This window comes from Mus caroli, unplaced genomic scaffold (genome assembly GCF_978045245.1).
Source record: "Mus caroli unplaced genomic scaffold, Mus_caroli_1 scaffold_13, whole genome shotgun sequence".
NCBI lineage: Eukaryota > Metazoa > Chordata > Mammalia > Rodentia > Muridae > Mus > Mus caroli.
Genome location: NW_028227268.1, coordinates 111,432,971 through 111,458,725, shown reverse-complemented (window position 1 = coordinate 111,458,725; position 25,755 = coordinate 111,432,971). Strand labels below are relative to the sequence as shown.

Sequence of the window (25,755 nt, the reverse complement as noted above, 5' to 3'; positions counted from 1 at the left end):
GGTTGCCTAGGTAACAACAATCTAAGACTCTAGTAGGGTGGGTAGGGGTTACACTTTCAGCTTCTGCTGTCTTCTGAAGGGACAGGCCTCTTAAAGGCCTCCCCAGATATAGTAGTTGAGCAGCATTTAGTTCACTTATGAAAGGAGGGAACCAGAGGATGGCTAAGGAGAAGACCCCAGTGGGGACAGAAGTTACATTGGAGTTCATAAGTCTGGCACTTACAGGAGAGTTCCAGAATCCGTGCCTGACACATTTACATTCAGGGTTAATTAACTATTAAAAATTATTTTGTCCTCCAAACAATTATTTTGTTAACAATTAATGAACCATTAAGAATTACCCATGCTTCTACTCAAAAGTAAGCATTTCTATGTTGACAGATCATTTTGGAAGCAACACGGGGTAAAACGCAAAGTTCACTATGTGTGTGTCAGGCCCATTCACTGACTAAAAGAACTCCATGTGAACCAAGTTTTGCTCCGTGCAGAGCTACTTCCTAAGCGTTTAGACAGAAAAGAGCCTTGTAAGACACTGAGCCCTCCCTATTTCTACTGCTCTATTCCTAGAGAAACCCACTGGCAACACAGTTCCTGGTCCGACAGCGCTCCCAGCCTCTGAGAAAACGAAATGGCTTGGTTCGTGCTGGCAAATTATCATTCATGGCTATTTTTCCCTGGGCTTGCTGTAGTCTTTGGCTGTGCCGACCCCTGGTGGCAGTTCCTGGTGTCTCCTGTCCTATTTCTTTTTTGGGGAACAGGTAAATTCCTGGGTTGGTTCTCTGTAGTAAAGCCAAAGCCAAAGCAATTCTGATACCATTCAAATATTATTCATATAAAGCAGGTAGATTCTAGAAGAGACAGCACGTGTCCAGATTGCTGTCCTCTCCCCTGGAGTGGGTAATTTCTTCATCTGAATATACTGTACTGGTGGTCTTTGAAAGGATACCAGGCTAATCTGAGAACATCCAATTACCAGGTTACAGTCTTCACTAATCAATGATAGCTACTATACTCAGATTCTTCAAATCTTCAAGCTTTTCAGAGCGGTCAAAATGAAAGTAAAGCAACAAAGTTCTACAATGGCTTACTCAAAAACCAACTTTAATATGTCCTATAAGGACAATTACTAATTTATATGTTTGGACTTTTTTTTTAAATTACTGATAAGACTTTACTTGAAGTTCCTAAAATTCAAATGTAGACTAAAAATGAAATCTTCTAAATTATGTTTAAATAGCTGATTCTTAAGGGTCTACACTAATTTTATTTTTTAAGTACTGGAGTAAAATATAATAAAACTATATTAGTTATTTTTTTAGAAAATTATAATATTTATTTATGGCAAGGCATGAATCACGGCAGTTAGGTGCTGGATAGAGGACAACTTCTAGGTTGATTTTCTCTTTCTAATTACAATGTGGGTCTGGGATTGAACTCAGGTTGTCAAGCTTGGAGGTGTCTTTCCCCACTGACCTATCTTAACAGCCTCACATTCAGTTCTTGTAAATGTTCTATAAGTTTATATTTTTCTCAGTGAGGACCTTGTGTGTCTTTTCTACCCGTGTGGCTAACTGCTAAACTGTTTTGTACTCCTGTGAATCTGAGCAGAGCTATCATAAACCATTTGGAAAAGGCTTTTTCCCAGTGAACAGAAGTGGAAGAAGGAGACAGACTGATATGCTGTGATGAAACAAGTTCCACAAGGGTACCTCTTCAGAAAGAATGCTAGGAAAGAAAAGAAAAATGACTTTATATAGACAATTTCACCTCCAATGAATTTGTAAGAACGTGTTTCCTGAACAAACATGGCTGCCAAATAAAACTCTTAGTAGCTGTCTCCCTTCCATAAAGAGCCAAGTTGCAACTAGGCATGGACTTTGCCCCAAATATTTGAGGTCATCTGATCTAAAATTCACATCTCTTCTTGCTTCACTGTCATTAACAAACTCAAGGCTAGTTCTGTTTGGAAATATTGGAAATACATATAAATTTAGTTAAATAAATTCTTATTTGGCTCATAAGCCTTGACTGGCAAATATCTCCCCCAAGTCAAGTGAGGTGTGCTGATCTGGAAAGGGTAAGGAAAGGGGATCGGTAGAAGTCGAGGAGGCTCTCCCCTCCCGGGCATGTGGGCATGCGTACCTTAGTACCTTAACAAATAACACACTTCTTGGTTCATAGCACCATCTAGTGTCTTTTCTATGTGAGCTGGAGATTAACGGTGGTTCTGCGTTTTCTTTGCTAAATTATTTTGTCTTAAAGGCATTATGCATATATGATGTATCCATTGTGGTGGCCCAATCTTCACAGTAAGCCCCCTCCCCGCCCCCCCAGGAACACTCAGCGCCTTCCTTGTTTGCCCTGGCTGTACATCTCTTGGGAAATGAAGAGCTATAGGCAAGCTTGTGTGTCTATGTGACTTAATGACAGGGAAGGAAGAATTAAAGAGCATGTCTACCTGAGAAATTTCTGATTCTTCATTTTGGACTATGTTTTTTGCTGCCATTTTCCTGGAGTTGAGTCAGAGACAGAGATACAGCATGTATTTGGTCTTTCTGATTAACTGTGTGACCAGAATTGGTGAAAGCACTTTGTTAACTGAACATGTTACCCTTTGTCATCCTAATAAGAGGATCTTCTCTAAGCACCTTCTGTTTTTGTAAAGTCTTTTAAAAACTCAGTTACAAATCAGTATATATGCTACTTTGTTTTCTGATTGGTCATTTTGTGGCAATTGCTAAAAAGGCTTAAAGACAGAAATGAATATCAACACTCTTTTAAAGTACACTTGAAGCTAAAAAACCATGACCTAGGGAACAAGACTTCACTATAAAAAACAGTTGTTGGTATTGAACAACTGTCACTGTTCACACTCCAACCTGAGGGGGCAGGAAATCAATCAATTAAACATGTGAGAAATGTTACAAAGGGAAGCACTAATTCACTAATATTTTATTATTAAGCATATTTAATAACTAAGTGAAAGATGTTAAAAGAATAAATGAAGGTACTATTAGTATCCTTTAAGATTTCATATATCCATGGATTCAAGCAACCACAGAGCAAAAACATTTGGGGGAACAAAATCTATACATGTACATTAAATATTTGCAGATGATTTTTGCCATCATTCTAAAGCAATGCAGTATAGCCTATAGCCTAGTTTTATAGAATGAGGTGTTATAAATAATCAAGTAGTAACATATATGAAGTGTTCCTATTTTATAAGCAAACCCAACACCATTTTGTACTTGAAACACAAGCATCTATAGCTTTTAGGGATCTTGAAATCTGTGTACAAATGAAAAAGACTACACATATCTAGAAAGAAAGAGGAGGGAGGTTTTGAGGTGGCCAGCGTCTAGGGGAGAGGATAAGAGCTGGCATTATGGGTTTAGAGTTGCACCTGGAGAAGGGCTCTGTGGCTAGACCTGGGTAATGGCTACACACCAGTATGACTACTTTTGCTTTGTTTTTTGAGACATGGTCTGGCTATCTATTTCGGTCTCCAAATATTTGGAATACAGGCATGTACAACCACACGTGGCTCTAACAGTTCCTACATTAAAAAAAAAAAAAAGCAATTTTAAACTTAAGACTTTAAGATACCTTCAAACATGGGCAATTAAGTCCCAGTCTTATTGCTTTATTTAGGCAGGCCTCTGCTAGAATTAAGCAATGTTCCATGCTCAGACTTCAAAGACAGAACCCTGCTCTAGCCTTATGTTACCTTCCTCTCTCAGAGCTGCTCACTCACCACCCAGGGCTCACTTGTTCTGGGTTCTTGATCCTAGCCCCTGTGCTTGATCCTTGTGTGGAGCAAAGCCCTAAGAATCACTTTATCCCCAATTTAGAGCCACTTCCTTATTTTTTTCTCAACTTGCCCAGCATTCCCCTCTCAAACATGCCTCATCTGAGGAGATTGAGGCAAGACAGGCATGGATGTTGCTTATGATGGCTATCATAGGTCTGGACTCATGCAAGTCAGACTTCAGAATGGCCTCTGGTGAACAGTGCTGATACCAGTGCAGCCAGGGAGAAATGTCACAGGGAATCCTTGAGAAAATCAATTTAAGGTAATGAAGGAAATCCTCAAGTTAGGAGACATAACAAGAACAGGAAAAACCCTGAGGCAAACGAGTCTTAGCCTCTCCAGGTACTGAGAGCACTGGCTTGCTACAGGGGCACAGAAATGCTGTCTGTTTCTTAAGTGAGTTACAGTTAGCATGGGATCCTCTTCCTCAGAAAAATGAATCTTCAGTATAAAAGTAATGTTTGGACACTACTCAGGATAGTGTCAGGAAGTGGTTGTTTAACATGGTCACATTATAATGGTGTGTGCAAAGCTCTACTGACAATAGAGCCTCAATAAATAGAACTACAATAAACAGAAAGTTTGTCTACTCTTAAAGACAGTTGGGGCCCACAACTAGTGCAGCTAGTGCCATTGGCTGAAGTCTAGGGCAAATCAAAGTTGAAGCTAGGTATCTTTGTGGCTGTGCAACTACATACCACCCATCTTCTAACAACAACAACAACAACAACAACAACAACAACAACAAAACAGTAACAAAATGATTAATTGCTTTGTACTTTGACTCCTATGAGATTTATTTTTAAAACTATGTTTTAGGGGACTGTAAATAATTCCATTTAAAAAAAATAAGAAAAGCTACTTATTTTACTCAATGATTCCATTCATAAAACTAAAGAACTGGCACCCAGTGTTCAATAAGTGTCCCATAGTAAAGTGTCCTCCCTTGGATTTTATAGTATCCTCTCACAGTGTTCAAGGAAGCACCTGGACATTACTAAGTCTCTTTCCAGTTCTTTAAGGTGACTTGGATTCTGCACCAAAGACCCATACAACACAGAAAAGGAATTTTCCACTACCTAAATGTTTCACCCTGCCAAATGAGACCCAAAGACCTGAGCTGCAAATTACATTTTAAAAGCACAGATACAGCCATGCAGTTTCTATTTTTACTTTTAGAAGATATCTTGTATGTATGCACAATCTACAAAATAAAGTTCCAAAAGGACAAAGATAAACTGTATCTTTCAAGTCTTCCTTAACAATTTAAACTGTTTCTTCTCAGCCTTCTAATTTCAATTTCTACTTTTTCTATTACATCATAAATCAGGCAGAAGCCTGGGTACAAGAAACTATATAAATAACTTGTCACTTTAGAGGTTTCCATTTTCCATCAACCCTAAAAATATTAGTTTAAGAACACTGAACTGGAAAAGGAAACTCAAGGTTATGGCCCAAAAGTCTGTCACTCATGGGTATTGAGCTCTCAAAGAGTCAATGTTTTAAAACCAAATGAGACACTAAGGAATATTTATCATCATATTAAATAGAGACACTGTACACTCAAGAACTTAACTCCATAAATTCAAAATCTATTCACCTACCCAATGCTGCGTCATTCAACACATATTAAGTGAGTACAAACTACCCATCCAACCTCTTTGAAGGTCCTGGGATACAGATGTTAAAATAGACAAGCTCCATGTCTCTATACTATTCATGAAGCATTTCATAGTTTTAAATGCTTACCATAAAGATTAATTATTTGAGAAGAATATGTTTATCCTGACTTGAACATTATACAATCCATACATGCACTAAAACATCACATGGTACCTATCAGTATGTGTAATGCTTATGTCAGTAAAAAAAAAAAAAAAAAAAATCCCTGCCACCAAACATTGAAGACTTACTCAACAAGCATGGGAAAAGAGTTATGGTGTTAAATATAAAGTAGATAAAGTAGCAGGGAAGGATATGAAATCCTTTTTTTTTTTTTTTTAACAACTTTTGGAAAAGTAATTCCATCTATGAAGTTAAAACCTGCTCTAGGTTAAGTGGCACCTATCAGGGAGTAGTATGTCCTGTAGGAATGTGAGCATGGACTCCCAACTGAAAGGGGTCGGCTCAAGAAGGGATGTTTTTTGGCTTCAGCTTAGGGGAAGTGGGAAGGTACAGCAGGGTTGTATCCTCAGATGAAGGAATTCTTGGCAGACTGAAGTTCTTGGTCTATAAACACACTCCAGAGGCCAGCACTCCTCCCCGCATGGGTCTGCTCAGTGCTTAAGAGAAGTTGACGCCACCTCTGTTTACAGGCAAGGCAGTCGTAGAAAGGGCACTCGGCTCTCAGAAGAGTCTCAGTGTTAAGGCATCAGAGGCTGAAAGCCATCTCAGGAAAGCCCAGAACCAAAAAGCCCAGGAGACAAAAGCTGGCTTCTAGAACAGACTAGACTGCAGCACCACCAGCATAGCAGGTTCAGACCAGGGCTGTGTAGAATAGAACACCCAAAGCCATCTCCTAAAATGCCCAAAGTGCAGGATTACTTGGGGTTCATGTTTACAACATGTTCTTGGAATGGACTTGGAGGTATGAATCCCACTCTCTAGGGCTTAGCTAAGGGAATACTAGAACTGAGTTCCTGCTAAGGTCTGAATGGTACTAGAGACAAGTTCCATGGTATTGGTGGGTGGGACCTCTGGTAAGTGATTAGGTCAGGAGGGCTTTGTATTAGAACTAGGATCAGGTACATTTGCCCTTCCCACCGCTACAATCACAGCCAGAGGCAGTAATGAGGAAGGGGCTGCATTTGCCTCCATCTTGGACTTCCAGTCTGCAGAGGTGAGTACAGTACATCTCTCTGTTACTTATATGCCACCCAAGCTGTGGGACTGGCTTGTAGTAGTCTGAAGGGATTATGACAGTTACTAAACGATGCTTGCTCTTTTCATAACAGTTTTTATGTTATGAAAAATAAATACATGGCCCTAAGCAGCACCTAATTTTTTTCCCCAGAGACAGGGTTTCTCTGTGTAGCCCTGGCTGTCCTGGAACTCACTCTGTAGAAATCTGCCTGCCTCTGCCTCCCAAGTGTTGGGATTAAAGGCGTGAGCCACCACTGCCCGGCAAGCAGCACTTTCTTAAAGAATTGACTCAGGAGCAAAGGCTCTCCTCAGAGTGTGACAGATGTGTATCCTGATAGAATAAGTTCCATGCAGACCTCATAAGCTAAATGCAGATAGGAAAAAATATTTTTATTTCTGCCCTAGGTTGCAATTAGTAATGACAAGGACAAAACGGAGCTGTCATTTTCTCTGTACCTACAGGGTGCCATTTCTATGTGGCACATGTCACAGGTCAGGCTATTTTTCTAGCTATTTCTAATATTCCTACCAAACCAGTCAAGTCATCATTTTTCTAATTCTTTTTTCCAGGTAGAGAAATGGGGCTGACAATGGAGACTAACAATGGGTTATCCCAATGGAGACTAACAAATAAATGACCTATGGGCCATTTGAAAGAGAAATGCCTCCCACTTGGTTCCCAGATGGTTATACCATTTGGAGAGTAACAGAACCTTTGGGAGGTGCAGCCTTACTGGAGGAATTTCATCACTGGGGGTGGGCTTTAGGGGTTTATAGCCTCAGATCACTTCCAACTTGCTCTTTGCTTCCTATGTTTAGTTAAAACGATCATTCTGCTTCCTGAGTTTTCATGGAAATTTGATCAGCCAGCTTCCTGCTCTGACTGACTGCGGCTATGCTTCTCTCACCATTATGGACTCCCTTCTGGAACTATAACCCAAAATATAGTGGTCTGTAAGCAGCTTTTGGTTATGGTATTTTATAATAAAGAGTAAGCAATATATCACCTAAGTCAAAAGTTGGACACATTACCTCATCACACGTTAATTACTTTCTTTAGTTCCTTTCTCACCTGACATGGATTTCAATCTTCTATCTGCCTTTGTCATTAAACTTGAATTTCTAGACAGCTGGAACTAAGTTCTTTCATTTTTGCCTCATTACCTAACAGTGGGGTCTGGCACACAGTAGGTACTAAATGGTGGTTAAGTTAATCAAGCTACAGTCTTTCAGGAATTTAAACATCCAATCATAGTTGCCAAACTCTGTGGTTAGCTACATCTCCACTCTTCCATTCCTTAGAAAAGTGCCACAGGGTAAACCATGAAGTAGACAAATGCCAACTCTTTCCATTGTCCTTTAATTAGGAGCCAGGATGCAGTCATTCACTACCCCAAAAGAAGCTATGAGTTGTGCAACAAAATTCCAGTTATTTGGCATGAAAGTATACTATTTAAAAAGATAGATGAGTTAAGGACCTGTGCTCTAACTTCATCTTGTAGAATTATTAAATCAAAGACTTCTAGAGTATAAAATAAAAGTTGAATCTAGAGTCAAAGTGGCCAGCCACATGTGTGCTAAGTGGTAAAGCAGAAAATAAGGTAGTTAGCAGATGCTAGACTCTAATAGCTACTGATTGGTTATCTCTGCTAACAGTGCTTAACTCCACTGAACTGTCTTCTCTGTGAAGACTCACTGCAGACCAGCATGCATCAGTGTCTTAGAGAAAGTCTTCACTGTGGAGTAAACATTAGCTATTCTAAAAGAAGTGATTTGAGGCTCTCCTCTAGTGTTTCTCAAGACAGTAATTCTGAATGGCCTCTAGTTTAGAAGAGATTTGAAGAGACTGTTTTATCATTGATCATAATTAAATGAAAGAATTACTTATTTCTAAATTGTTCCCTGCTCCACTTGAAAGGGACTTTATTGGACAAAATGGTCCCCATTATATGATTGGTAAGTTAGAATAGTGTGAGGCTCACTGCTGCATCCCTGTTCCTCACATGGTCTTGGTAAGCTACAGATACTTGTATCATAGAGGAAGAAGGGATTCATGAATAGAAGTCACAGAAGAACTTCCCAGCAAGCAATCAGAATGAAAAGTGAACCTGCCAGGGGAACAGGAAGTGCTGCTTGGCTCAAGCCCTCTACTAAACTTTGAGTATCCTGACAGTTGAAGGAGACATGAAACATTAATGGAGCCCAATCATCTGCTCAAAGGGACAAAAGAGTGGATTGAACTGGCAGAACAGCGCAGACAAAGCCCAGAACAGCTAAGACTTGAGAAATGGCAACAGATGACAATGTTTTTTTTTTTTTTTTTTTTTTTTTAAAATCAGTTTTGCTCCAAATAAGGACCAGGAGCAAGAGGTTGGCTGCTTGCTTGATACGAGGCAAAGACAGAGACTGCAAACTCCTCAATGCCTGTTTGTCCCAATCTTCCTTATGAAGATAAATGATCTTAAAAGTAGGAAGGAAGGAAGAGGCACAATTAATGGGAGACCACTGTTCACTGTGTAGAGGTGACAGCAGGGATGGGAGACATCTTCTCTGCTGCTTGGAAGGAGCCCATGGTCAAAATCTCACTGTGAGCCATATAAAAATCTCAAGAATCAAAAATGAAGGAAAGCAGTAGTGGACTCAGATAAGGAACAAGTTCTAATATGGAGACCAGAAAGAACAGAGGGACAGATGGTTCAGAGAATGGAACCCACCAACCTAGGTTCAAGTCTAACTCTGGCACTCACAAAATGGTGGGGTCTAGACATTGCTCCTAACTCTGGCCTGTTTCCTCCCTATAAATATGGCCCTAGTAACACTTCTACTTCATAGGAGTGCGCGATGGATTCGACGAACTGAACCATGAATCACAAGTTCTTACTAGCTTTGAGAACTTATTTTTTAGAACAGAGAGGTCATAGAACCACACAAGTAGATGACAGCAAAGAAGTCATGACAAATCTAAGAGTTTATAATTCCTCATGTTATCTGATACCAGAACAATCACCATGATGTACAAGTGTCATTATCTGGTATGGCAAGAACTATTTAATTTTCCATAATGCAGAAGGAATGCAGACACTAGTGATTTGGTGGGAAAAGAACTAGAGATGATTCACTCACTTTGTAACATCCTGACTCTAACAAAGGTGTTAGGCATTAGGAAAGAAGTGAGGAAAATTCTGGCAATTCCACCCTTAAGTATATACCCATGAGACTTGAAATCTAGAGATTTAGACACTCACATGCGAATGGCCACAAGAGCCAAAGGTGGAAGCAAACTGAATAATCATCTATCTACAGATGAATGGAGGTAAACATGCCAGAATATTATTTAGTAATAAAAGATACGAGGCTATAAGTGAACATAGACTAACTTTAAAATTCAGAAAGATGTGGGCTAGAGGTTATAAGAGGTAGGGGGATTTATTGTTTAATTGGCTCAGAGTTTCTGCTGGAGTGCTAAGAAAGTCTTAGAAATAGATATTGATGATGGTTGTACAACACTGTGTGTAAAAAGAGCAGCACTGAATTATATACTCGAGATGGCTAGACTGATAAATTTAATTATATATATTTTTCCATAAGAAAGAGGTTTTTCTTAAAAATTGTTAAGTAGTTTTAAGTATTAGAAAATGAGCCAATTTTGAAGTAAAATGTAGCCCTTTCTGTTGGTGCAGCTAAGAAATACATGGAGTGTTTTTAGCAACTGCCACATAAAAATAAGCAGCTTATGTTAGGAATGAGATAACCAAACAGGAACGACAAATCCTCTTTGCCAGAGAGAAGTAAGAGGTCAAGGAAAGGCACAGCTAATCTTTTATTCTATACATTAGGTCCCTTGTAAGGAACTGGCAACTCTGGGTTCCACATATTTTTAATCCTAAAGTCAATATCAGAAATTAAGGAAGCAAGAAGGAATAACAGTGTCCTGGTCCTAGTCAGCCAAATAGCCCGAGAACCTTATACACTGAATTTGGTTCTGGATATGGGGACAAGAGGATGGTAGTTTGGGGAAAGCACGAGGAAGGCACCCCTAAGGCTACTGTGGGGCTTCATGATTGCCTGGAGACAAACAGATCCACTTTCTCCCAGGAAGGGAACGGCCTCTGTACTGCACTCTGTGAGCTGTACATCCCAGGACTGCCTCACCACAGACTCTCAAGTGCTGTGTGTGCCAAGAGGGAAGATGAACATTGCACTTGGACACACTTGAAAGAGGGACTGTGCCCTTGTATTCCCTGAAACCTCCCTCAAAGCATCGGCTTCCTTGATTTCCACTCAGTTGGTTTCCTTAGTTTTAGTGTGAAATAAGTGTCCAGAATCCTAAAGGAAGACAGCATGCTTGATGCTTCTGCAAATTGCCTGACCAGGCTCTTTGCTACCTTTTCTATGTGACAATGTCTTTTCTATTTACAAGATCTAAAGTTTGTTTGTTTGTTTTTTAACAGAAGAGAATAATAGCATGCATGCTACATGTACTGTTCGCTCTCATCATCAGGGAAGGGGCTGTAGTACCATTTAGTGTCTTGTGTCATTTGGTTTATTTATACAGAATTGCATATCTACTTGCACTGTTCTATAGGGTCACAGTATGTCTTAGTAAAGAGGTCTTAGTCTGAAAGTATGAAGACTCTCACTTCTAGTTTATTGTTATTCAAATAAAAGACAGATTTCTTTCATTTTTTTCCTTAATATTGTAACATGTTCTCTGTATCCATCCCTACCTTATGATGATAAATTATCTTGGATTGTTAACTCCAACTTGGGTGTAATACTTTTAAAGAATAAACTAAAGAATTTGATCAATTAGTGAGTTATTTAGATTTTAAAAAGTGTTAACATATTAAACAGGCCTATAATTTTGGCTTCTAGTACTATTTCACATATACTTATAAATATGCTTCCAGTAGGAGTGTTTTTGTGCCTATATCTCTCTGAAACAGTCTGCATAGACAGATCATATGTGTTCCTTCAAAATTTTGTAATATTCATCTGCAAACTCTGTACGTGTTATTGAAGGAAGGAGTCTTGATCACTGATTCCTGTTCCTTCAGAGCTATTTAAGGTTTTTTGTTTCTGGTGTTAGGTTTCAGCTCACTGGTAGAGTACTTGGCTAGTATGCCTGGGACCCTAGGGGTTCAATACTCAGCATCACATATACACAAAGATTTGTCTATCTCAAGAGCAGATATGCTTTTAGACTGTTGCAATTATTTATCTATATTTTCACATTCACTGCTCAAGATTTTCTTCTTTCTAAATCTCCAACCTCTACTAATATGGTTTGCTTTCATACAAGTCTATGTACTGTGATATAACTATTTATTTATTAACACAAAAGACTACCTTTGCTTTCATTGTTGTCTACTGATCTATTTTTGTTTCAATGAGTTCCTATTTTAACTTTTGTAATTGCTTTCTTTGGAACTTCTCAGACTTATTTCTATGTACGTTCTTCTAGTTTCAGTAATCCTCCTTTGTGGAACACAGAGGTTAAGTTGTATACAGCCTCGAGCAGCGTGCAGACACACTTTCTTGCTGCCATGCACTCATGCCCATTCCATTCTAAACGACTAGCATTTCCAGCATGATTTCTTGTGTAGGCCATGAGTGAAATAAGAGTTTGTTTTAAAGTTTCTACAAACATGTTACGTGTTTTGTTTTGACATTTGATTTAATCACACTAGGTCAAAGAACGAGGCTTGCGTGAAATGGATTGCTTAAAATTTACTGCAACTTTCCATATATGGTCAACTTTTCCGAAAAGCTACACAGGTTTAGAGAAGATTCTAGAGTGTCTGGTGGGTGTAAGGGTTGAGAAGAATCTTGAGTCTGTGAATGCTGTTATGGGTATGCTTGGGACTATCCTACTATCTTGTATGTTCTCTAGGACTTCACTTTTTCTTTTCTGTCTTATTTTTTTCTTTTTTTTCTATATGGCATTATTTGATTTTTTTTAAGAAAAAATATTCTCAATTTTTTTCTGCTTAGTAAATATAGATATATATGTTTTTTTAGTAAGTATAGTCAACTTTTAGCTGCATTTAATATTTTCAAATGCATACTCAAGTTTACCTTTTCACAAATTGTTCCACATTTTACTTTTCCTAACTAGATTCTCTTCAGGTTTGACTCATACTCCCTGAAGACTTCTGAAATCTGTGTACATGGTGTTCACTTTGTCCCTGTTTCAGCTATTTGCATGGTACTGCACTAGCAATATCTCGCTAGTTTCTCTCCACTGCACTATTTCCTGCTTGCCATGTTTCCCTGAATGCTCCCATTCCCCTTTCCTGAAGTAACATTTTTGACAGCCTTTTTCAATATGAGAAATAAAACCCTGGGCATATGCCCGATAAGCAAGAGCTCTACTACTCATTTATGCTTGCCCAGCCCTGAATCCTTCTTTCAACAAAGCTTGCCAGGAACTTGTTTTCTGAAGAACTGCTTGAAAAAGTTTCATTGTGTCCTACTAGAAAGGATACATTGGTATAAAATTCTAGATAGTTACCTTTCCTTCAGTGCTTTGAAAGTAAATCAGATTATTTGACATCTGTTGTGTTGTGCCCAAGTTGGTTATCAGTCTCATGGTGTGTTAGAGAACATCTATTTCTTCCCTTTAGACCTTCTTTGGCTTTATTACTTTGGACTAATCTCTATTTGTTCTTGTTGGTTCTATGGCTACACTACCAGGCCTTTCTTTGGTTCTCTGGCTTTACATACTCTATGAAGAGGAGGACTAAGGGAAGCCAATGTCACAGGTGTGCTTAAAGGTTAAAACTCTGAATAGGCATTTCATATGAAAACACGATCCTTTTCCCTTTAAGTCTTATTCTGGTTCTGTGACAGATCAACATTCTAGTTTCCACTGGATGCTACATACCCCATAAGAGAAGCAAAATGAACTCACAGGAAGCCAACTCTACCTACTGTGTATGAGTAGTTGAGAGTAGAATGTAAAGACAAAGGAAAAGAGATAAGTTCTTGAGAATTCCAGATACGACCTGGAATATCTCAACTTCAATGAGATCATTTGCTAGTTGTAGGCTGTACTGAGTTAAAATTCAAATCTGTGCTAACAAACATGTACTCTTATACTTACATCTTATATCTATATGTTATATAAAATATATTATACTTATTATTTGAAAATGTTCTGAAGTGTGAACCTGTGTTTGTCTGAGACTGACTATGTCTCTTTTATGAGCTGCCTAATGCTTGAGAAAACACTTATTTAATTACAAGATACACCTCAGCGTTTATTTTTTAATGTCATCTTCTTTTTCAAGAAACAATTAAAAAATGTGATTACTTTAACTCCTATCCGCTCCAAACCGTATGACTTCTTGGACTTAAACTCACCAGCAGCCCAACAAAGGGCCACGTGCATTCCCCCAGTTTCACGTCAGGATCAGATTCTTCATTCTTGATGAAAGTTTCCATTTATTAGATCTAATTTACCAAATTACTTTCGTATTTATATAGAGACATTTCCTTCTTCCCCAGAGTGATGCTTTCAGAAATCCAACAGTGTAGAAGGAATGAGAAAAGGGAAGAGAGAATATATCTCTTCCATCCTAGAGTATATACATGCAAAACCAGCATAGCTGAAAAACACGAAAAGGCCCAAATGCACAGGATTTTGCTGTGGAGTTATTCAACAGAAAACTCAGCAGTTCTCAGGGTGAAAGGACCCCAAAGTTAAAAGAGAGGATGCCCTGGAGAGGGACCTCAATAGGCAATGGCGAGTTGCCTTTCTGCAGAATCCAGTGAGAGATGAATCCCAGATAACTCACACAAAACAGAATTTAACCTTTGACTCACTGAAGTTTGCTCATCCAAAGAAAATATATAGGGATGGAGAGATGGCTCAGCAGTTAAGAACAGTGATTTCTCTTCTAGAGGTCCTGAGTTGGATTCTCAGCAACCACATGGTGGCTCACAACCATAATAATGGGATTTGATGCTCTCTTCTGTTACACAGGCATACAAATAGAACACTCATGTATATAAATAAAAAAAAGTCTTAAAAAAGAAAATATATAATTTTATGTATTTTAGATCTTTTGACCTTAAGAGAAAAGGAAGATGCTAGAGTTTTATTCTATTAATGCCAGGAACATTTTAGAAAATACAATTGGATTTCTGTATCCCTAGGATTTACAATTATAGGTTCAACCAAGCACAAATCAAAAATACTTGGAAAAATTCTAATTGTATTAAACATACAGATTTTTTTCTGTGCCATTGCCTCCCTAAACAACACAGTGTGACAGGTGTTCCAACAGTGTCACACTGTGTCAGGGTGATAAGCATTGTAGCAGATGCCCTGTGCATGGGAGGATGAGCATAGGCTTTGAGGTTTAGTACACTGTGTAATAAACACTCAGTCACCTTCACATTTTCCTATCTACGGGAGATCCTGGAACCTCATGGAAACCAAACACAACTATGAAATTCTTGACACTTGTAAGGTTAGTCTGTTCTTACCTGGTTGGCTTCTTTGTTGTGGCGAAAACCCAGACTTAGCTAGGTTTTCGGGTTTGGACGTTGACTGCCCCACTTTGTCCTAAAAAAAAAAAAAGAGACAACAGAGTGAAGGGAGGTGTTGTACCCGCCTGGCTCCTCATGTTCAGCTACTTCTTCCCTTCCAATTTAAAATTAAAAAACTTTTTTTAATATATACTTTTAAGACAGTTGAAAGAGCGCGGTGGAAGGCAAAGCAAGCGTGGCAAATTGTAATCGGTTGTCAAGGGAGTTAGAAGCTGGGTTTTTATTTTTGTTTTAGAATTCTCTGAAGAGTAATTAAAAAGGACAGCTGTCGAATGTTCAGTACAGGCAATGAATGTCAACAATCAACACTCCGTGGAGCACACACACTTTCTAGAGCTGCTAAGTATCCAACGTTGGCCTTCCTGGGCCAGAAACATCCAGAGAGGAATCATAAAGAGCTCCTTGCAAAGGATAGGGAACTCAGTGGCATGCTGAATGAGGACGAAGTCTTAGGCAAAAATTAAAACAGCACATATATAATTTGAGAAAAATATCTTCATAGAAATACCTCAAGATGGTGAAAGAAATGTTAAAATATGGGTAGAAATATGCTACTTTATATCCGTATGCTTACAAGAAAAGAGCAGTGATTAACTCTTGGTAGTCAGATGTCAACAATCTCTTATAAGTCTGTAAAATCTGTGAACATTTTGAAAACACATGTACTACTTCTGTAGTTAGAAAGGTTTTGAACTGTGCCAAAAGCACATAATGTTCATTTAAGTCTCCTTAATATATAGTTACAAGCAGGGCACAGATTCCACTTTGATTGCAGTGGGCTCATATCCCAGTAGATTCAACCTACATGAAAAATGTCTGAGGTGATACGTGCACTGAACATATCCAACCAACTTCACGTTGCACCTGAGACATGGATCACTACAGAGGACTTCTTGTTTCTCTTGACCCAGAGACTCAGCAGGAACTGTGGCTCATATCCACTACCCAGCATAGCAAGACAGCACCATACAACACAGCATTAGTCTAGGAAATGATCCAAGCTTAAAATTCAAAATGTCTGTTGAATGCATATTGCCTTTACACAACGATAATGTCAAAAACTTATTAAGCAGAACAATCATAGACTGAGGGAAGATCATCTACAACTGATTAATAGCAACCTTGTACCCATCCATTGTTCCCAGCACGCCAAGCTGCTATAGCATGAGATTCTTACTCTGTTAGTGTCAAGAATATTTCAGAATATACAGTTGGCTTTCGATGCTTTTGGTCATGCCCCCATGGGTTCAAACAACTAAACTAAAACGGTCAGGCAGCAGAAACGCTTCAGTCTGTGAGCCTGTGAACTATGAACAAACACAAAACCCATCATGGTTTACCCACTTGGCAGTGTCTCGTTACTCACAACAGGAAATGGAGCACTGCAAGGTTGCTGAGTTCTTGGGACTTGACCATAGGTATCAGGTTGCCTAAGGACTAGGACTGTAGCCACTCCAACAATACGAATAGGAAAGGGGGTGAAAAATAGAGAAGTCATACTGGCCTCATTTTCCTAAATTTCTGTAAGTTTCTCTTTGATCTTTGCTCACACATATTTCTTCATTGAACTAGAGCCGAACTCATGTTTTCAATATGAAGTTTGCTACTCTATTAAACCCACTGAGCAAATCTCAGAAGTGTATCTCAAAGTAAGCATGGTATGCTTGAGTTCTTGCTCTACTTGGGGTGCAATTTCACAGACTGGCCATTTACTTTCATCTTGAGAATTGTTTTTCTTTCTATTGAGAAAAAAATTAAATCTACTTCAATTTTACTTGACTTTTCTTTCTGACTTGAACTATTCTTTTTTATATCTGACATTTATTTTGGTGATCGGTAGGTAGAGAGATTTCACAGATATTACCCAACCAAATTGTATTTGCTAGTTTTCTGTTACTATATCAAACACCCAAGATAACACTTATTATGAGAAAAGGTTTAATTTGACTCCATTTTATATGTTCAATTCACAACTGGTTGGCTCCATGGCTTCTGGACATCTAGAGATGACAGGTGGCAACGGCAGGGAGCCCATGGTGACCTGCTCACCTCCCAGCCAAGACTTTCAGGAAAGTGGAAAAAGAGAGCCAGAGGCAAAGAAGGGGCTCCTCTCAAGGGCAGGTCCCCATCATCTCCCCCTAGGCTTGACCTCCAGAAGGCTCCACTACCTCCCAATGGTGCCACCTAGAAGAGAAAGCCCTTAACAAGAGCCTTCGGGCAACAAATCACTTGCAAACTACAGCACTATTTGTCACCCAATCCTTCCTTTTGCTCTAGGTTGCTGGGTACACATTAATTACTGCTCGCACTTGCACACCCTCGAGAGAGAGCACCCACCCACTCACCCACCCACACCCACAGCCGTCCTTCTCAGCTCCCCACTCATCAGTTCAGCACATCTGTCTGCTTTGGGGCTGACACCCTGCATTTTCCACTCACACAGCCTGCCAACAGGTTTTATCATCAGCAGGGTATTTCCTTTCTCACTTCTTTTACATGAACATCTTAGTCATTTTCTTCCAAGCAAATTTCTGAGCCAGGAAAGATTTAACACAGATTTTAAAAAGTCATAGACCACATAGCTTCATTCATACAGTGTATTTCAGTGGCTATACCATACAACCCAAGTATGCAGGGACCTCAAGCAGTTAGCGTTGTATAACTACATTCTATGACGTTTGTACAATGATAAAATTGCCAAAGTACATTTATCAAAATATATCCATTGCATGGCTTTAATTTTAAGGTTTATTTGAAATATTAAAGTGTCTCATCTAAAATATGTCCTTGAATGAGTAGTACCACCAATGGAAATACTGCTCTCGGACCACTAGCTTGGAAGTAGTTCACAAGAACACTGGGAAGCATAGACCAAGGTATACAAGTCCATCATTTCCAGGAGACTGGTTCAGATCTCATACAGTTGTGCTAAATCTATCCCCTCACCACAGACGTGGCTCCACCTGACAGCACCTGGCTGTGTCCTATGAACACTCAGGTCTGAGACCCTCTCATGCATTCAGCACAGCTGAATGAGAAACCTCAGGCATCACAAGCACACTGGGCTACATGGACGCACCTACTTAAAAGACAAGCAGCTTGCAAACAGAACTAAGGCAAATAGTATAAAGTAGACTTAGAAATACAGCATGCCCAGTTAAATCTGTGATCCAGAGAGAAAATTATTTGGTATAAGTATACAACCAAATATTACATAGTGCTTACTGTAAACATTATCTGTAGCTTATCTACAGCTTCCCAGGATATTTTCTACTTCATCTGGCAACACTCATGTTGTCTCAAGCAACTGCTTAAATGTGATGTAATCATGAAATCTCACTGAGAACTGCATGTGTTTGTAAAATCCCAGATTGAAAAAAAAAAAAAGACACCCTTTAAAATGAAGAATTCTGTCTCTATAAACCAAGAAGACCTAACTCAAGGTGGGTGAGCCTTAGCTGAAATGCCTGAGATTAAATAGTTTTTCATGTTTAAAAAACAATACTTTGGAGTATGTGTGCCCAGATAGATAGATCTTAGGGATATAATTCAGGTCAAAACACGAATTTAGTTATGTGCCACACATACCTTTTTCTCACAGTAAACATATGCCATACTTTTATTAATTGTATACAGGGGCAGGGGGCAGATTTCCTGATTCTCTCTCTCTCTCTCTCTGTGAAGTTTTTAATTTTAGAGCAGTTCATATTTCAGGTTTTTCAATTAGAAACAGTAAGCTTATGTATTAAAAATTATGGCATTTTAAAAATGAAACCAAACCCCCAAAGACAGAGGAGTAAAGTTACCTACTGGCTGTGGCATCAACACCCACAAGCTCAAGAGCAAATGTCTGCCCACCATTCCGAGGCAAACAATGTCACACTGCCAGGAGTGAGGGAACGAGCAGCATGGCTAGACGAAAGGTTTCCTCTTCAGGGTAGTTTCTGTTTATCTGTATGTCTGCTTCCTAACCTCCTGGCCTCCACCAAGATAGAACTGGGCAGGGGAGAGAGAGGGTGGCCTGTGGCAGGCACAGTCTGCCTAGATGGGAGGCCCTGGCGGGGGCTTGCGAAGGAAGCTGGGGTTCTTGTTTGAAGGATAGGCTAACAGTAAATACTTTTTAGACTATTGTTCTTAATTACTATGCTGTCTATCTCCAGAAAAAGATGGGAAGATTGGGAGTGTGTTTCAGAAGTTCTTGACCTGAAGCCCTATAGGGCACTTTCTTAGTTAATGCTGGACCTTCTCAGATTCATGTGGGTTTTGGAAGTACTTACTAAAGTAAAATCTGACCTGCCAAGCACATCCAAGTAATGAAGCAAAAGAAACAAGTCTTTGTGAAAAAGGTACAGGAAAAGCCCACCTTCTCTTGGGTGGCCCAATCTGGGACACTACACTAAATGGTGGAGTGGGACTCATGTAAAAGCCTGGAATAGGACAGTAAAGATGGTCAGCTCCATTCTGTCTCAGTGGTAAGACAGCAAGACTACCTGGGCTGTACCATCAGATCCCTGGACCTTTAGCTTCATGAAATGGTGGCCAATGGAGCAAGGTAAGCCAAGGATGGACAAAAGCTGGGAAGTGGCTTGGTTTTATAAGCCATATATTAGTGTGCTGTGTGAAGACCCCTTTGGAATTCTTGCTGGCCAAAGCCTGGAGCTCACCTGCTGGTCTCCTGACTGTTCTCAGCTATTCCCAGCAACTCTCTTCCTTCTGAGCCTATCACAGTGCCAAGACCCTAGCCTAGTGAATAGTTTCTTCCACTAGGGATTTTGTCCAGGTGTCCAGTCCATAATTCACAGGTGTAAGCCCATCTATTCTTAACAATAGAAGATGTCACTGTTCCTACTTTCCCTACAATAACAGACAATTTGGTGAAAGCTGCAATTGTGGTGCTCTAAATCCTCTTCTGGTAAGAAATACAAAATCAGCTGCCTCAATGACTATAACACTCACCACAAATGATCTAGAGCCAGGCTTTTGTCCCACATGGCCCTGCCTATTTAGATGACACACATAACTATGTAAAGGCAAAGGAAGGGAGAGCAAAGACTTATGGCAACCAGGCATGAAGCCCAGGCCAGAATAGTTTCCAAGAGCCAAACGGAGAGAAGAAAAGCTCAGCATGCCAGCTGTCTCTATCAAGGAGGGAGGGCAATAGTTTTTCATCTGTAACTGTGGGAATTACACTTTTTGCTCATAATTCTATTTATATAAGCTGCTGAGTCTAACATGAAAATGTTTGGGCCATTTCTGGCCAGACTTAAAAAAAATTGTCTCATATGTGCATATATGTGTTTATATGAATAGATATGTGCTAAGACGTGTGGGTGTGTACATGCATGCATGCTCAGTTCTCACTTAGACCTGCCAACTAACCTAACTACTATAACCTCTTAAAGGCATAGGACAGCCCTAGTACTCAACATTTGGCATTTCTTCAACAATAACTATCTCCAAAGGAGGCTATTTTTGACAGCATCAGCAAAAGCAATTTTCAATGGCTTAACTTTAGCACCCGCTCTGCTACATTAGACATACAGATATCAGATTCAGTTTTTCATGGTAGAGTTTGAGAACGTTCCACACTCCTACACTGAGATGTTACATAGCTTAGCTTCCTCTGTTGTACGTGTACAATCCAGTGAGTGCTGGTATCAAGACAGAGAGTACAACCCTCACCATGTTCTAATTTTAGAATATTTCCGTCACTCTCCAAAGAAACCTTGTGTCCAGAGCCTGTCAATCTTGACAAATGGTTTTCCCAAAATAAAATGTCTTTGCCAAGTCAGTTTTATTCCCGGTTTTAGATCCGGCATTCCCACATCAAGGAGGCGGCTTGGCCTTAAGGTGAAGGACACCAGCTCTAGAATTTCTGCAGATGAGCAGCTACATGACCTTGGGGAAGACTCTACAACCTTAAGAACTGCTATGGAGATTTAGTGTGGTCATGCCCATAACAGCCCCTCAAAGCCCACGTCAGCTGCTGCTTTCAATACAAGCATTGCTGCACCGCCACCTCTCCTAAAAAACCTCCACCACCAGTTCCTTGCACATCTTCCTCCATCTTCTCTACCAGCACCACCTTGATCATCATCTCTCCTCCATTACACTTCCATTTACTCCTTGATCAGTGTTTCCTCTTCCAGTGTCTCCTCTACTCTACCACCTCCAACACTCATCTATCTCCCTTTCTTCACCTCCACCTCCTCCCTCACTTTCAAAACTTCTACCAATGTTCATCTTCCTGCACCATTTCCATCTCTTACACTACTCCCTCTTCTTCTAGTGTTGCTTCTAGTTCCCACCATCTACTAGCATTGGTACGCTCTAAGCTTCCATCATAACTCCCAATGAACCCCACTGTCACTTTTCCTTTATGAGTTTGAACACCTTCAATTCACCATTGCTATAGCTTTTCATCTTTACCTAACACTATCTCCAGCATCCTCAACCTTTAATAAACCACTTCCCTTGTGAAAAGGCAACTGAAAAGGACACCAAAGCTTGCACCTTTGATTACCTAAGGCTACTTTGTTAGATCTGTCAGCAAGTAGCACCTTAACTTACTGTGAGCTCTATAGTAACTTCAGGCATGAAACTGGAATCTCTACCTACATCCCATAAATATCTAAGCAGTAAGAATGACAACTAAAGCTCTTAAAGTATGTAAGACTACCAGTCAAGGCACAAATAAGGGCATGGATATAATTGGAAAATAATGAATTTTTAAACTGAATTAAAAAATATTTTGATTCTGACCTCAAGAAATGCTGGCCACCATGATTTAAAGTTTTGGAAAAGGGGGAAATGCCACTTTCTACTTTCTGAGTACTTCTCCCTATCTCTTTCCTCTCCCCTGTCACTGAAAATTACTACATATATTGAGTTCCAGGGATCCTTAAAGAACCGGGCTAAAAGGTCACAGCCCTTTGGAACGGAAGAATCACCTAGCTATATATACACTCATAGATATAAAATAAAAAGGAGCAAAGCACTAGTTAATAAGAAGACAACATGGCATATTAACAAATGTGGAGCTCAAAATTGGAAAGATCACATTGGAAACTCTGGTCTTCCAGCCATAGGGGCAATCCCTAAGCATCTCAGAGTTTCAACTGCCTTGTGTCTAAAATAGAAATCACCACAAAAGTGGTACCATCAAAATGAACCTACATTCTTCAGTTCTAAGCCTTGTATGTTCACTCTTGATTCTATAACCCCTGTAACATCTATACTAAAGCCAGATCCCCAAACACACAATTAGAACAATAAACTGGACAGAGCTGCCTTCAGAGTAGAGTACCCGGCACACAGCAGGCATGCCACATGCTTATACTCTGCCTCTAGTTTAGCATAAGGAAGACATGTACCCCTTCCTTGAACTTGCTCAAAAATAATCTCAGAGCTTGGAAAGGGCTCTCACTGTCCTGGCTGACTGGGAAAAGGCCTCAGGGTTCAGTGTGATGTAATCCTTGGTAGTGGTTCTTCCTCATCTCTAAGTCCCTGTAGAGGGCAGAGGGCCAAGGGTAAATGGCAGCTCACGGCCAAGAACCCAGAGGTGGAATGAGGTTGGCCCAGAGTTTACCTGGACCAGGTGTATTTGTTTTTCAGCGGGTAGGTATGTGTTGGAGCATGCTGAAGTTCAAGGTGATGATGGTTCAAGGTGATACTTCCTTAAGATCTGCTGTAGTTTGAATATGAACCATTCTATCCTATCCTTGGGCTCATATATTTGGATACTTGTTCCTTAGCTCATGGCTCTATCTGGGAAGGTTATGGATCCTTTAGGAGAATGGAGACTTGATGGAGGAAGTATGTCACTGGAGGCAGGCCTTGAGGTTCAAAAGCTCGTTCTACTTCCTACCTTTCCTCTCTCTGTTTCTTGTCTATAGATACAGTGTAGCCCCTATGTTTCCTGCCTGCCATGCTGGGCTCTGCCCCTTTGAACTGTAAACCAAATAACCCTTTCTCTCATAAACTGTTTTTGTCAGGGCATTTTATCAAGGCAACAGAGAGGAACTGATATAAAATATATTTTGTCTTTGAATAAAGTATGGGCCTAATATAAAAATAACATAAAGGCCAAATCTTGGGGCTTTGCTCAGAGACTGTCTTTTCTCTGTAAGACAAGCCAGCTTGCTGTGTGGGCCATAAGAAGTTCACCTCATCCTTCACACAGGAAAAAAACCTTTTTGTAGTATGAATCAAATGTTTGTAAACGACAAGTATGGCATACTAAATACTGTAAGCTAACTCTTCAATGCATGGGCTATTTCCTCACCTGGAAAACAGGACCAGTACACTCCCTTCCAGTTCTAAGACAGGACTTGCACATTTTACACAAATATTTCCAAGACTCTATTCTTAGAACCATGGTTAAAATAGTATTGTGAGCTGGGTACTCTACTGCATGCCTACAATTCCAATGCTGGAGAGGCATTGGATCACAAGTTCAAAGTCAGCCAGGGGTACATAGTGGGATCCTGTCTCAAACAATTCCTAGGAAGGTATGAACAATGACCCAAGCCCTATCAGTCACCACTGCATCATTACCTGTAGAGATTTTTCAAGCTGTAATGGCCCATTAAAGGAAAGTGGTGGAGACCAGCCCTAAGCGTGAGTGTTAATGCTGCTTCCTGCCTGTCTGACATCTGGTATGATTGAAGGGAGCTGCCTTTACTTTCTTCATCAACATACTTTATAGTTGGACCATCAAACTACACCAACCCAGGTTGAGCTAAAAGTTGACACCTTCACATCAACTTGTCCTGGCTCAGTACGTACATCCTGAAAAGCTAGGAACTCCAGTTTCATTTGTAGACAAATTTGGACAGTAACACTAGTAAATATGCTTATTCCAGAGAGTTTGTCGGGAAGACATTGAGTTGAAGGATAAACAGTCCAGTCACAAAAAAAAAAAAAAAAAAAAAAAAAAAAAAAAAAAAAAAAAACCAAACCAAACCAAACCAAAAACAGGGCAGCTTCTCTAGCCATCCTGGAGGAGATGGCCTCCTTTTCTGTCATAGCCTAATATGGGCTGGGGGAGAGGTGGTATTGGGCCAGGGGCCAAGGGAAAAATCATGGAGGCCTTCACTGTTCTTTTTAATAAGCCGTACATACTCTTCCATGGCTGAATAGGAGTTATAAATGGCAACAGCCTGGCTATTCATAGGGCCACTCCAGCTTCAACAGACAGCAAGGAGGAAGAGCCAGCTGGCCTCCATCACAGTGGCCCAGCTGCCAGGCTGTGTGCTTCTAATACTGTCAACAAATGGAATGACACTTGCAAAAGAAGATGGAGGACTGTTGGAGTGAGTGTATGAACTTATAGATGTGGGGTGTGTGTGTGTGTGTGTGTGTGTGTGTGTATTGCACTTAAACTATTCACACACAGGTCATCTGTAGATACCATAAACTCTTAACTTTTCCACTATTAAAGTTGCATACCATTTCTCTTTCTAGAGACTTTCCTCCAAATTATAAATGGATTCTGCCCCAGGACACCAATGACACTGTTACTTACTTGCTTACCTGTTATCAGCTACACTTGAAATGTCTTCCTCCTCCACTTACGGCTTCCTTTTCAAGAATGGGGTTGAAAGGTTAATGAGTCCCTAGCTCCATTTGTTGACCTTGTTCTGAGACCAGTATGTGAAAGGACCTTTGAAGAGTGACATTAAGGCCACGGGCAAGTTTCCAGCTGACAGTGTCCCAAGCTACATGAGATGGGACAATTGAGAACAAATGAGGCCACACCTTAACTCCATAGTACTCTGCTTCCTAGGTCATTTTTGCGTCCACTGGAGGGGGTGACAATGAGGGTTCTGTCTGCTCAAACATTTCCTGTACAAGAGACCAAGTGCTAGGATGCAAATTGTGGGGGTAATTTCCAAAGTGGAATCCAGTGGTTCACACAACTGATCCTCTAAGGATGTGATTTGACTTATCTCTCTTAAAAAATCCCTACTGAATCAAGTGATCCTCGATGCTATCAGCGACCCTTCCAATGGTCACTAAGCTGGAAATTGTAATTGCCCCTAGACCCTTTCTAACCAAGTACTTATCTTCCTTTCTAAATACTTTCAAGAACATTCTGTTTCTCCCTTGTTAATGTAATACAAAGGACGAGGTGTGGTGTGGAGGGAAGGATGGAGGGAAAGCCCAGCCACCTTTTCAGGACCAGCACATGACTATTTAACATGTTCTGGGGAAACTGACAAACAGGGCTGTGAAGCCCAAGTGGAGCCTTTTGATAGAGTGCAAGAGCTGAAGCCACACTCCATGCCCCAAACATGAAACTCAGTAAGCACTACATGTTCAGGGAGAGAAAAAAAGAATACAATAAGCATGAAGGGATTCACACCTGCAGTTAGAAGGTCCCATGTGACTGTGGTATAGAAACATACAAATGTAACTGAAACAGTACCCTAAAGGCCAAACACTTAAATAGGAAACTAAATAAACTCATGTTTAAATTATTCTCCTTTAATAAAATAAGTAATTTAAGGTCCCTCTTAAAA

At 40.0% G+C, this 25,755-nt stretch overlaps 1 protein-coding gene across 6 annotated transcripts in view; it reads right to left on the bottom strand.

The window, feature by feature from the left end:
* The window catches only part of Grb10 (growth factor receptor bound protein 10), a 104,466-nt gene that overhangs the window by 39,481 nt on the left and 39,230 nt on the right, over window positions 1-25,755 (bottom strand). For all 6 annotated transcript variants that reach the window (XM_021177707.2, XM_029483452.2, XM_029483449.2 and 3 more), the window contains exon 2: window positions 15,170-15,248. Coding sequence is in view for 2 of the 6 variants with exons in the window: in XM_029483449.2 (XP_029339309.1) it covers window positions 15,170-15,248 (79 nt within the window). In the remaining 4 variants the exon portion in view is untranslated. The remainder of the gene's footprint in view (window positions 1-15,169; window positions 15,249-25,755) is intronic.